The sequence below is a fragment of the Musca vetustissima genome, unplaced genomic scaffold (genome assembly GCF_032173495.1).
Source record: "Musca vetustissima isolate MV318-11 ecotype Yass unplaced genomic scaffold, APGP_CSIRO_Mvet_v1 utg4359, whole genome shotgun sequence".
NCBI classification, from domain to species: Eukaryota; Metazoa; Arthropoda; class Insecta; order Diptera; family Muscidae; genus Musca; species Musca vetustissima.
The window spans coordinates 106,953-121,710 of record NW_026882006.1 but is presented as its reverse complement, the minus strand read 5'-3'; the positions used below and the strand labels follow the sequence as shown (position 1 = coordinate 121,710).

Sequence of the window (14,758 nt, the reverse complement as noted above, 5' to 3'; positions counted from 1 at the left end):
GGGGCCCTAAACTAGACTTAAGTCAAATCCTCAAATACAGTATTTTCGTCTACCAATAGTACAATTTCCGAGAATGCGTGGACCGATATATCTCCTTTTCAGTACCCAACTCCTTGTCTTTTATCAACTACCAGCATGAGGAAATATTAAAAAAGAATCACCAACATGTTTGCCAATGTAAACACTACTTGATTAAAATAATTAAAAATTCTATAAATTCCTTTTGTTTCTATAAAAAATGATTTCTTATCCTTGTTTATATTTTATCAGACTCATTCATACATGACCCGATAGAGCACTCACACAAACATTTCTACAACCCATGCAAAAACTAAACTCTCGATTCATTTGAAAAAAAAAACCAAAACAAATTAGCTGAGTAATTGAATTTCGTAGATGCATGTATGTTCATGTTTCACTAATTAATAATTGTTGATGAATGTTTCATTTCGTTTCACTTTTCGCATAAATTTATGTTATTTTTCCTTGCAGTTTATTTGACGTTTAGCCGCTTACAACACATTATATTTAATTTTTTTTGTTCTTAAGCTCATCGCTCGTGTATATGATGATGATGGTTGTGAAGTAGAACAAGAAATATGGATGTTTGTTGCCGCAACAGAACCAACCAGCCAGACGACACACATTTGCACTCCCTTTATTTGTATAGGTACATAATGTGGAATCTCTCGCCCATAGAATATAGAGCAGAGAATGAAAAAAAAACAAGAAAAACAACACAGAGCACTTTCTTACTCGTCGCACATACACACATTTTACATTTTGTATCTATTATTTTGGCATCTTATAAGATAATTTCTTATTATTTCTTTGCTATTTTGTTGTTTTTTTCTTTTTGAATATTAATTATGCTGTTATTGTTGTTGTTCCGTTTGTGCCCTCTAAACTTTTTAAGGTTTCTGATTAATTGCAAGCGAATTCTTATTGTAATCCTTTTCGTTTTTTATTTTATAAATTGTATGTACCCTTCACCTTCACTCGTTTTAGCACGTATTGTTTTTTATTTTGTTTTTTAATTCGTTTAGATTTTTTGCTCGCAGGTATTTTTTCACGGAACTCTTTTATTTATAGTATAGCCTATGAGGGCATTGTTTGTACTTTAATGCAACCACTTCAATAATGTTTTATTTTACTTATTTTTCAATTAAAAAATTATTTAATCTCCACAATGCAGAGAACCGAGTCATACTGAATGTAATGGTTTTGACGGCGCTGTTTAGCGAGAGAGAGAGAGCGAGTGTATTTATAACGCCGTTTGCAACGCTGATGGAAAAATGTTTCAACCAACTTGGTAGTTCAGCTGTCAATGTCATTAAGTTTATATATAGTTTATGCATGTGAATTATTTAGATCTAGAGCATATATTTTTGGGGTCTGTTCCCGTACTGGAATGGTATTTATGGTAAAAGCGGATTTACATATAACATCTAATCATGATTAAAGGCTGAATCAGGGGTTATTTTCGTAATCAGGCTAAATTTACCATGGTTTATCATCGTGCGGCAGAGTTTATTTTAAATCATGATCGAAATCACGATACTACTGAAATGCAAGGCGGTTTTTGTACGAAAAAATACAACTCTCTCACAATGTACCAAAATCTGCAACAGTTTGTTTTTAAATTTAACGGTTGCCAAATACAAAAATGAAAGACCAAAGGAAAATACAAATTATTTATAGAGTTTTTCCTTTGTATGTGTATGTTTTTACTAACGATCACAGCATCGTAAAAACATTTCCATTGTTGTAATTCTTGTTTTTCATTATTTTTAAATTGCGAACACATATTTTTGGCGCAAATTAACAATTTTGTATGTATAGTAACAAACATCAGCTAATCGGTATTTAGATCATGATTAAAGGTACGTGTAAACAATTAGGGTGTATTCTGGATTTCGTTAATCGAGTCGATTAAAAATCGTATATGTAAATGTATTTTAACACAAGCAACAAAACCATTGTTCCTTCTCGAGAAAAATTTGCGGACGTGTTGAACATCATGCCAATTTTTTCCTTGAGTAAAGCGAATGATAGATTGAGGGATAATTAGCTGATTATTTTAATTTATTTCATGTTCAGATAACCGAGCTAAAATAACAGTATATGTTACAAAAAATCACTTAACCTAAACTACACACCTCATAGAGAGTATTGCTACGTTTAGATTACTAAATCCACTCGATATCAAATGTCAATTCCATAGCTTATACGTCAAACACAATTCACTGGATTTGTGAACAGGATTAACGTGACGTAAACGCAATGGAATTGACATTTGATATCGAGTGGATTTAGTAATCTAAACGTAGCAATACTCTCTATGAGGTGTGTAGTTTAGGTTAAGTGATTTTTTGTAACATATACTGTTATTTTAGCTCGGTTATCTGAACATGAAATAAATTAAAATAATCAGCTAATTATCCCTCAATCTATCATTCGCTTTACTCAAGGAAAAAATTGGCATGATGTTCAACACGTCCGCAAATTTTTCTCGAGAAGGAACAATGGTTTTGTTGCTTGTGTTAAAATACATTTACATATACGATTTTTAATCGACTCGATTAACGAAATCCAGAATACACCCTAATTGTTTACACGTACCTTTAATCATGATCTAAATACCGATTAGCTGATGTTTGTTACTATACATACAAAATTGTTAATTTGCGCCAAAAATATGTGTTCGCAATTTAAAAATAATGAAAAACAAGAATTACAACAATGGAAATGTTTTTACGATGCTGTGATCGTTAGTAAAAACATACACATACAAAGGAAAAACTCTATAAATAATTTGTATTTTCCTTTGGTCTTTCATTTTTGTATTTGGCAACCGTTAAATTTAAAAACAAACTGTTGCAGATTTTGGTACATTGTGAGAGAGTTGTATTTTTTCGTACAAAAACCGCCTTGCATTTCAGTAGTATCGTGATTTCGATCATGATTTAAAATAAACTCTGCCGCACGATGATAAACCATGGTAAATTTAGCCTGATTACGAAAATAACCCCTGATTCAGCCTTTAATCATGATTAGATGTTATATGTAAATCCGCTTTTACCATAAATACCATTCCAGTACGGGAACAGACCCCAAAAATATATGCTCTAGATCTAAATAATTCACATGCATAAACTATATATAAACTTAATGACATTGACAGCTGAACTACCAAGTTGGTTGAAACATTTTTCCATCAGCGTTGCAAACGGCGTTATAAATACACTCGCTCTCTCTCTCTCGCTAAACAGCGCCGTCAAAACCATTACATTCAGTATGACTCGGTTCTCTGCATTGTGGAGATTAAATAATTTTTTAATTGAAAAATAAGTAAAATAAAACATTATTGAAGTGGTTGCATTAAAGTACAAACAATGCCCTCATAGGCTATACTATAAATAAAAGAGTTCCGTGAAAAAATACCTGCGAGCAAAAAATCTAAACGAATTAAAAAACAAAATAAAAAACAATACGTGCTAAAACGAGTGAAGGTGAAGGGTACATACAATTTATAAAATAAAAAACGAAAAGGATTACAATAAGAATTCGCTTGCAATTAATCAGAAACCTTAAAAAGTTTAGAGGGCACAAACGGAACAACAACAATAACAGCATAATTAATATTCAAAAAGAAAAAAACAACAAAATAGCAAAGAAATAATAAGAAATTATCTTATAAGATGCCAAAATAATAGATACAAAATGTAAAATGTGTGTATGTGCGACGAGTAAGAAAGTGCTCTGTGTTGTTTTTCTTGTTTTTTTTTCATTCTCTGCTCTATATTCTATGGGCGAGAGATTCCACATTATGTACCTATACAAATAAAGGGAGTGCAAATGTGTGTCGTCTGGCTGGTTGGTTCTGTTGCGGCAACAAACATCCATATTTCTTGTTCTACTTCACAACCATCATCATCATATACACGAGCGATGAGCTTAAGAACAAAAAAAATTAAATATAATGTGTTGTAAGCGGCTAAACGTCAAATAAACTGCAAGGAAAAATAACATAAATTTATGCGAAAAGTGAAACGAAATGAAACATTCATCAACAATTATTAATTAGTGAAACATGAACATACATGCATCTACGAAATTCAATTACTCAGCTAATTTGTTTTGGTTTTTTTTTTCAAATGAATCGAGAGTTTAGTTTTTGCATGGGTTGTAGAAATGTTTGTGTGAGTGCTCTATCGGGTCATGTATGAATGAGTCTGATAAAATATAAACAAGGATAAGAAATCATTTTTTATAGAAACAAAAGGAATTTATAGAATTTTTAATTATTTTAATCAAGTAGTGTTTACATTGGCAAACATGTTGGTGATTCTTTTTTAATATTTCCTCATGCTGGTAGTTGATAAAAGACAAGGAGTTGGGTACTGAAAAGGAGATATATCGGTCCACGCATTCTCGGAAATTTTACTATTGGTAGACGAAAATACTGTATTTGAGGATTTGACTTAAGTCTAGTTTAGGGCCCCCTTTGAGGATCGCTTTGAAATTTTTACCACATGTAGTCCTTGGGGTCTTGATTACAACGGTATACTTTTTGCTTGCGGAAATCGGTATTTCCGGAGATATGAGCCTCCAAAGTTCCGTTGGCACCCTTATATTTTCTCACTGTTTTCAAACGGTTTTTACTGAGGCAATAGCGTTTTTGGAGACCCATATCTAAGAATGTGTAAACTTATTTGATAAGAATATTATATTTTTATCAGGGCCCTAAGCTAGACTTGTTCCCGGAAAGTGAACAACCACTAGTCTATGCATCATAACCCCCATGTCTCATTAGTTAAAAGATCGCCATGCCTCAGTTAAAGCATTTTGATGCTCCTATCGGAACTTTTCATCCGATGTGGTCATAATTAAAAAAAACTCCGTTTCTCAGATTTTTTGTCATATAAAGATCCCACATTTTCTGCTAATAAGCCTTTAAATTGTCGGGATGTCAAGAAATGCAAGTCGCAGAATATAGCCCAATTGTCTTGTGTTTTCCTTCATCTCCCGATATTAGGACTTTGGACAATACTGAAATCTGAATTGAAATCATTGACACTTTGAAGAGCATTTTAATACTGTCCGGACACGTAAATGTGGAAAGTTTTACCACAATTTCATTTATAACTTGGTGTATAAGTCCTTTGCGTTTATACTCGCAGGTCTGTTAGGGTATGAAGCGATCACAGTGTGGAAAACCCTTACAATAAGTCTATTGTCTTCTTTAGGAAGATTCCTCAGTTCGACAATTAACAACATTGACCCCTTTGTATAAGGTTATCTGGCCAAACCGTAGGTTTCGTTGATCAACTTCGTCGGATAGGAAGAGGTCCTTCAAGTAGCTATCGACTAGCAACCATTTATCGTCACTGATAATCCCGTCAGGGTCAGCTCGATCCATGATTGCTAATCGCAGATCATCCATTACCTCCTGTGGAACAGCAGATTCGCTAGGCTTCTGGGCTACCTGCTTCGAGACGGCGGGTTTGGCTTTCACCACAACCTTATCGCTCTTAGCAGGTTTCTCCTTCGACACTACTAACGACGCGAGCGAAGCAGAACTTTGTGCAACTGACGACTGCGTAGGTCTCTTAGCAGCAGGTTGTCTTCCCTCCGAGGGCCGCATTCTCTTCACAGATGTGGGCTGTGATCGAGATTCATCTCCCAAGGTCACAATCGCCGTAGAGATAGGTCCAACGGACGCAGGCACCTGCTTCGCGCTCGCTACCTTTGGCGCATCCACCAACAACTGCCCAATTGTCACAACCTTGGATATCGGTCTCGACAATTCCACAGAGGGTGGAGGTTGTGCCTGACTTTCACAGTTCCTTACCCTCCTCATCTGGATGCTCATCATCTCACCTTGCTTCGGAGAAGACACCAGGATACCTACCGAGTTCGTCATCGTAGAGTTAATCACTGATGTATTCTTCGTCTGACAAGAGTGAGTCGTCCCAGAGTTGATTCGGGATGCTCTACTGACTAATGCGGAAGGAGTAATAAATTGAGGAGAAGATCTGTTTGTCTCTCCAGGCTTTCGTTCACGTTGTCAAGAATAACAAAAGAGGCAAAAGTGAGGTCCAGGGGATTAGCTTGGGTCCTCAACATGTTTGGGGGTTCATTGAAATCTAACCTTGTACAATTCGAGACTGAGGGTGCCAAGGTAGCCACACCAGTATTAGTCGAGAAAGACTACAAACAGGTATCTGCTGGTCTAAATTTTTACGTTGGGCGCCATTTAATATCACAACCACAGATATACCAAAGAATGAGTTATCTTCAAAGTATTGTGAAGATAACTCATAATTTTGTATCTTGTGCACAGGTTCAAAAACAGTCAATTCGATCCATTCGAATCAAAAGAATTTAGCACCTTTGTTGGTCCCCAGTTCCGCCTTTTTTAAAAAGTTTTTGTTCACGATTCGATTAGTTATTTCTTGGAAATTTTTTGTGTGTAACTCGAATTTCTGAGTTACACACAAAAAAGTCGAAACAATCAAAATATATAAACATCAATAAAAGAACGATCCTGTCGTACCCATAACAAGACGTTATCTGACTTAATTGACACTATCCTTACTCCATGATGCAGATGCGAAGTACATTGTTCGGTATAATGTTTTTTTGCACTGAGTATGAATATTGAATAATGTCATATCCAGTTTTGAGCAGTAGGATTGATGCAACTACAACAATACGACGGTATGTTGAAGAACTGAGCTACTGGTAGTTTTGATCATTGTCCAGACGACTTTCTTGTCTTTGTTCCTTGTGGTTCCTGTAATGTTGCTCGACTTATATTTTTTCACCGTCAGAGAGTAGTCAGAATTACGTTTTATTCGCTTGAGCTTACTGTAGCCCTATTATCTATCAGATGAATTTGGTACATTTGTCTACGGCTTACGAACAAATGAACTTTACTGTCTATGTATTTCAACATTTAGTTTTCAATCAAATCAAATTAAAAAATAAAAAACACTACAAAAAATAAAACGAAATACCAACAATAATTCATGAAATATTTATTTGCCTATCTATTGCTGTTGTAGTTCACGCTGTGTTAAATACTATTGCTGCTAAATAATTTGCGAGACAAGATATTTGAGTATTTTTAGAGAAATGTGTCATCATATTATTTGAAATTAGAAATCAAAAATAAAAGGGTGTTAACAAAATTTAATTCAAAACAAAACAACTTAAATTTTATTTTCACAGAATATTTAACTGCAAACAAAACCCTTGCTACTTCTGCTACTACTTTGCTACTGTGTAACGAGTCCAAACCCAAGAAATCATCATTGAAATTACACCAAAGCCACCACCACCAACCACTATAATCATCATTATCATCGTAGATATCGGTCATCCTAGAAGCTGAGAAAAAAAGTACACAAACGCTCACGCCGAAATACTGGCCACAGCGGGCAAGAAATTCCCTCCACAAAAGCTGCTGTGTGTATCTCACCATCCTGAAGTTAATTTAGTTCGCTATTCACCATTAAATTTAGACGCCATAAATATGCCAGTAAAAAAGCAAGGTAAATATTTGAATTTTTTGTTTTTGTGTTTTTTTGCTTGTTTTTTGTTTAATTTATTATTGTCGACTTTTTTCATTTTTGTTCTTTTAAATATCTGTGTGTGTTTAATATTAGGCTAAGAGCTAGCTATAGAATAGAATCGAGAACTGTCGCCGTCGCCGCATCACATGAAATGAATTTTTCAATTTCGCCTGAACAAATGACAATACAGACACTGTCTGGCAGAAGGAGCACGAGGAGAAGGTACTATTCATCCATCATCCACATGTATGCATATTATTATTATTTGTGTGTATATGTGTGTAGGTATATTTTGTTTATATATGTTTTTCTGATTTTGCATATTTTACTCAAATTTGTTTCTTGTGTTTATACACCCTATAGCCAAAAACATTAGGTGTTGAAATAACCTTTGAATTGGTTCTCTTATTGGGCCAACATAATTTCCCCACTTTTATTATTTTTAATTTATTGAAATTCAATAGTTTACTACTTCCATAGTTAATCTAGTCTAGTCATCATGTGTTGCCATTTTCGATTTCAAATTTCGACGATTTTTCATAAGACTTGTAAACTTCAATTTTCAATGGACGGTGACATACTTCGCTCGATACGTCATGACTATGTCGTTGTCGAGTATAGATGGTACAGCTCATGGTTCATTCTACGATGATATTCACCGTCGACGCAGATCGGCCCAAAGATTTTCCGCAGAATTTTTCTCACAAACACTTCAAGAGCTGCTTGTTTCGTTTTCGGTTTTTATAAAGTGCATCAATCTTATGATGAAGGATTTTCTGTTGGAAGATTTGGAAAAGAAGAAGTTGGAGTTCATACACCTATAGAAAAGGCTGCTCAACGGTCACATGTCCAAATTATTTTTTTCACAGAGTTGCTCTCTTGAAGGCCAATAATTATAAGGTGATGGTGTTACCACTAGACATCAACAATGCCTATAATTGTGTCCGGATCGACAAATTGACAAGGCTACTAAATGATAATTCAATCAACCCTCAGATCATCACCAAAGCTGTAGTTTTCGGTCCGTGTCCACTGGACATCTTGCGCGTTGATACCATAAACTTGGCCTTCTCGCCATTTACTGCCAATCCCACTTTGGCAGACTGCTCAATTCGTTCAAAGGTGGCTGTTACCGCTTGCAATATTCGACTCAGTATATTTTTATTGTTGTAGCAGCTTGTACTGCTGTGTATTTCTTCTTAATCCTGCCCTTCTAAATTAGGTTTATTAATTTTCAACTCATATAATATATAGAATTATTTGCCTATTATTATTCGAAACCCCTTTGGATTAAATGTTGTTAATAAACTCACATAGCAGTGGTAGAAGCATTGCCCCGAACTTATAATTTTGATTGATATAGCAGCTAATATTGTCGGCCTCAACTGCTGAATAATGTACTGATGTCTGCTCATCTCTTGTTGTTGTCATTTCTTTCATTTGGTCATAGAACCAAACATCAGCTACAACAATAACAACAACTTAAGTGATTTTTATGGTTTTTATTATTGCTGAGGAACGGTCAGTCGGTTGGTTGATTTGTTATTGTTGGTATTTCGGGTACCCCTGGATCCATGCCAAAAAGTGTTAGATGTACAAATATTTAGCTGTGGCTGTTGTGTTGCCATTGCTTCTTCCTCTTCTATTGTTTCATATCGCCGCCGTACACCAGATTATTCTTTAGAAAGAATATCATAGCTGGCCCAGTCCGAATACAAAAACAAAACAAAAAATGTTTCTATAATTTTTTTTTGTGTGTTGTCCCTTACTTGTTTCAATGCTATTTTCTTTTCTTTCATTTTTTAATATCTATAAATACTGCCTCTTTTATTTACGACATGTTTTTATTAAAACAACTTGTATACCATCCTCAACGCCGCCGTCCTTAGTCGTCTAATAGGAAAGACGAAGGCATGGTAAGAAAATTGTAAAATGCATTGTTCGAAGGGATAAAAGTAAAAAAAAAAAAAATAAAATAAATAATAATAATTTAACCCTTAAGAACATAATTATGGTCAAAAATGACACTATCATACAAAGATATTGAATTACATAGCCTTGAATCGTATAAAAAGAGGAATAGAATATCAAATGAGGGATTGAGATTTGAAGTTTGACTTATTGTTGTGGTAGTAAATGAAGTGAACAGTTATTTTCAATCTCCCCAACATCCCTCGTGTTTGCCTTGACAGTTGTCGATAAGCCTGTTGATTTTGGGGTTATCGGTTGTATTTTTGGGTCTCATTCTGTAGGTATATGCATTATATCAAGATCTTTCTAAGCGCGTCGGTCTTGTGCGCATCTCATCCAATTTGAAATACCATTTTCCGAGATGTTATCTTCTACTTGATCTTTTCATCGAATTCGTGGCATTCCCCTTCTGCGTGAACCATCAGTCGGCTCGCTTTTATATACCTTTTGAGCTCACAACATGACCTAGGTTAGGTTAGGGATGTACGGTTGTTAGTAACAACCGTTCACTCGGAGACTATTGTCCAATGTGATCAAAGAGTGGAAGAGCGAAGAAAATAGTAGAAGAAAGAGAGCCTAGAGGTGGTTATTTTTTTACAAAGCCTAGGATCTGAATGGGGTCTATTTTGGAGAAGAACGCTAGATTATCAATATTATATCTTCAAACTGTTCGTGTCTTCTGCAACTCAGCGATGGACATCTACAGAGGATATGTTCAATTGTTTCTAGCTCTTCTTCGTCCAAACATAGACGACAGTAATCCTCTCCGCTGTAGTCCCATTCGTCCCATCAATCGGAACATTGGACGACTATGGGACCCCCCGAGCAAGCTCGTCAGGGCTATCTCGTTCCCTTCTATGTTGCTAGGTCCTGTAAACCAACATAAATTAACTAGCCGTCGTATTTCTTTCAGAGCGAACTTGCAATCAAGAACTGCTTTTGAGTTTATAGTGCACGACTTCAAAGCCTTGAGGACCGCCAGGCTATCGACATATATAGTCACCGGTCCCGTATTATCGTCACCGGTCCCGTGTTTTGACTACCTCGACCGCTTTGCAAGGATTTCTGCTTGAAAAACGCTACAAAAATTGTTAAGTTTATATGAGTTGTATATTTCTAATTTCCTACGGTAAACGCCTGCATCAGTGCCTTCCTCCACTTTTTACCCGTCTGTGAAAAATGACAGAGCTGGCCACTAGTCCAGGATTCCCTACTAGGAAAATATGCTCTGATGTCATTAATGCCTCTATGAGAGGGAACATAGTCACTAATGTGAGTATTTCTCCTCAAGAACTCACAACCTGGGGTTATGTTGAGGATACTAGCGTGACCATAGTTCAGCGATTTCCAGGCATCCATTTCTCGGTTGCTACTGTTGGAGATTCAAGATCGCATTCAAGGCTGCCTGCAGTGTGCTTCTTAGCGCTCTGGTAGTCAGGATCGAATCCGATCGCTGTACCGAATTTAATTTCGTCAGCAGCATATTTTTTAACCCCCCGCCACCATACAAGGCAACCATATGTAAGAATGGGGAGAGTCACATACAGCCAGTGTATGATCTCTGGTCTTAGTTCCCAGCTCTTTCCTATGGAGTTCTTGCAAGAGTAGAGTGCTATCAGTCCTTTCTTAGGAATCTTCCGTTTCCTAGTGAAGAGCACCAATTCTTCCTTAGTGAGGTTTACATCAAGACCCTTGGTGTGAGCTCAGTTGGACAGAAATGGTATCTGAAATGGTCATTAGAAATATCCCACCCATGACCTAACTAACGTAGTCGCTGCAGCTCGATAAGTCTGACTATGTCGATGTCCTGAATAGATGGTACAACTCATGGTTCATTCGACAGCGATATTCAACGTCAACGCAGATCGGCCCATAGATCTTCTGGAGAATTTTTCTCTCAAACATTCCAAGAGCTGCTTGCGCAAGTACCCATGCTTCAGATCCATATAGCATCACGGGTAGTATCAGTGTCTTCTCAGATTGTGAGTTTGGTCTAGTGAGAGGTGACCTCGCTTTTGAGTTGCTTACTCAGACCATGGTAGCATCTGTTGGCCAACACTATTCTTCTCCGCATTTCAAACCTAATATTATTAGTTTTGTTTATTTCAAACCTAATATTATTAGTTTTTTTTTATAGTGAAGTTCCAGATGGTACCCCTCAGGATAAGCAAAATCTGGACGAAGAAAGTGTATGTGAGAGGATCATATTTGACTTTGATAATTTTGAAAATTTGTTTTGGCTTCGAGGAAAAACGGATCTGCGAGTGGACAGGACAGGATTACACATGAGATGATTAAGGCTCTGCCTATAGAAAAGGCTGCTCAACGGCCACATGTCTAAATGATTTTCTTCACAGATTTGCTCTTTTTAAGCTCAATCATCAACAATCAATCATAATTGTGTCCGGATCTACAAATGATAAGTCAATTAACTCACAAATTACCATCGAAGCTGTAGTTTTTAAGTGCCACTGTAGGTCCCTGTCTACTGGACATCTTGCGCGTTGATACCATCAGCTTTTGGTCTTCTTTTGGAATCAAGACTAAGAGATTTGACTCGGAGATCTCGACTAGAGTTGTAGCCATTTGGCTTTTACTTCGCCAAAAATAATAAATTGTGTATTCTTCTAAAAATAAGGGCTCATACCGGACACTGAATAAGTTATTTATTTTATAACTACCTAATTTCCTCGATAAGAACCAAAAAACTCTGGTTAACATTTACTTCATTAATTCTGTAACATTGTGTTATATTAACTCTTAAAAATAATGTATAAAAAAAAATATATAAATTAATACTTGTAATAGGTTTTTTTCTTTTTTGTGTGATAATTTAGCTGTCAATTTATATTACAAGAGCGTTAAACGCTCAAGCCAAGCACTAGGGCCAAAAGCCGAATGCTGGTGGTCCGATAAATAAAAATGTAAGAAGAGCACGAGGCAAGAGTAGTAGTGGTGGTGGATAAATGGATAGATGGATAGGTAGACAACAACGAGAAAAACAACAACAAAACCAACAAAAAAACTATTGATTTTTGTTCATTTTCATATTGTGGGCAAAAACAAAATTTGCCATTATTTTAATGCCTTCTCAAATTCAGTTCAAGTCGGACTTTGAAAGCTGAAACAACATTTTTCCCAGCAGCAATTTCGAAAGGATAAACATAACAAAAAATGGACGAATCGGATGAAACAGATACTGAAAAGGAATCTTTATTACCAAAATCCAAAAGCAAAAAATCGACTTTAAGATATACCACCAATTCATCTTCATCGGAAGATGAAGCTGATAAATTTGATGATGATTCCGATGACGATGAGAATGATGAGGAGGCATGTGAATTATTGGCCAATGAGCATGGAGCTATATCCTCTTCCATAGATGAAGTTAATCCAGTTGTAGTTGCTGTTGCCGCTGCCGCCTCCCTCTCCAAAGATGATTCTATGCAACTGATTAGTGATTTGTCACATGAAAATCTTTGCAATGAAACCATAGAAATTCCCCAGCAAGAAATCGATAATACGCCTGGTGCTGGTGGTGCTACTACAGCTGTTCAGTGTCAATTACATGAAAACAATGATAAAGATAAAGATGGTGATGATGGCGATGGCATAATGCATATTGTTGCAAATAATCAGGGTTCAAGTAAAATGTTAAAGGTCATTGAAGGGAAATCGAGCAAGGAACCCGACAATCATAAGCAGGAGAAAAAGGAACAAAGGGAAAATATGACCTTGAACGAAGATTTCCAGGCAATGGAATCTGTAACTAATATTCCTGTGTCAACAGAAAGTCTAAAACTTGAAGATGATGAAATTCCAACAATTTCCGAACCAATAGAAAATATTCCAGAGATTCACGAAGAGGAGGACATTTCGAAACCCATTGTAAATATGAATACGCTTCAAACACCTGCTGAAAATCTCAAACATTCCATAAGTACACCAGAACCGTTAGCTAAACGGATGGAGGAGCAATCAAGCGATGGAAAGCTAATAACCAAATGCGACAGTTCATTGGACATACAAACATTAGCAAAAGATGATTTGGAAACCGACAACCAACGGGAAAAAGTTACCGATAAAAAGGAAAGTACTCTAGACAACACAATCGAAATATCCAGCAATTCCAATAAACTCCTCACAATCACTGCAAGTACAAATCCCATAGTTATTCTAACCGGCAGCAAATCCATGGAAATTGCAGCAATTCTCAAAAAATCTAAACATTTTGGAAGCTCTACCGATTTAAATTCCATCGCCATCGATAATACTGGGAATCAAACTAAACGTAGAGTTTCATTTGATCTGAGTTTGCACAGCTTTGAAAGTGAAAATGTTAAAAAACAAGGAGGTGGTGCCCCCAGGGAAGAGGAAAGTGGAGATACTGAAAATTCCAATGAAGAAGAATCCCCATCGTCCATTCAAAACGCTGAACAAAATGAACAAGCACATCGAATTTCGCTGGCATGTAACTCAGACGATGAGGAGGATAACCTTAAAACTCCACTACAACTAAGTCCCGAAGATGACGGACTTAAAACACCAATTGGTGAAAGTTTGCTCTCCTTGCAGGATAAGGACTACAACGACACATCTGTGGACACTACTCCAACAAAAAAACTAAGTGAACCATCGCAAGATTTCAATGTCAGCTCATCGGAAACACTACAAATTCCCAACAAACTAGACAAAATTAATTTAACTATGCCGAGCAGTAAATCTATGGAAATATTCCAAAAAAATAAAAGAGAACGGGTAAATCGACCATTCGGCAGCTTTAATGATTTATTTTTCATTCATGCCGAATCGATGGAAAGTGATCGCGAATGGTTCGATCAGAAGGTTCAATCCAAAACTGGTATACATGAATTGACAAGTTTCGAATCGGCCGAGTCGGGTGACGAGAAAATAATCTTACCCATTGAAAAGCTGTCTTTGGATAGTCCCACAGCTTATCACAGCCAAGATGAGGCCATATTGGGCGCCACGGACAGCATAAATGATTTGAATTTTATACGCAGTCTTTCAATTGCAAGTGATCACCATCAAATAAGTCCACCCTATAAAATAGCCACCGTCAAGGGACGTAGCTCAAGTCTTTCGTTTAATTTTAAAATGAGCAAATCCATGGACATGATGGGGGGAAATCTTGGTGGCAGTGGCAACAGTAAATCACCAAATCTCAACAAATATTTCGGTAGTTC

The 14,758-nt window shown here is 36.3% G+C and overlaps 1 protein-coding gene across 7 annotated transcripts in view; it reads left to right on the top strand.

The window, feature by feature from the left end:
- The first annotated feature begins 7,456 nt into the window (after nt 1-7,456).
- The window catches only part of LOC133328101 (disks large 1 tumor suppressor protein), a 54,007-nt gene continuing 46,705 nt past the window's right edge, over nt 7,457-14,758 (top strand). For all 7 annotated transcript variants that reach the window (XM_061536651.1, XM_061536650.1, XM_061536649.1 and 4 more), the window contains exon 1: nt 7,457-7,559. In XM_061536651.1, coding sequence (XP_061392635.1) covers nt 7,541-7,559 — 19 coding nt within the window. In that variant the 5' untranslated portion in view covers nt 7,457-7,540. The remainder of the gene's footprint in view (nt 7,560-14,758) is intronic.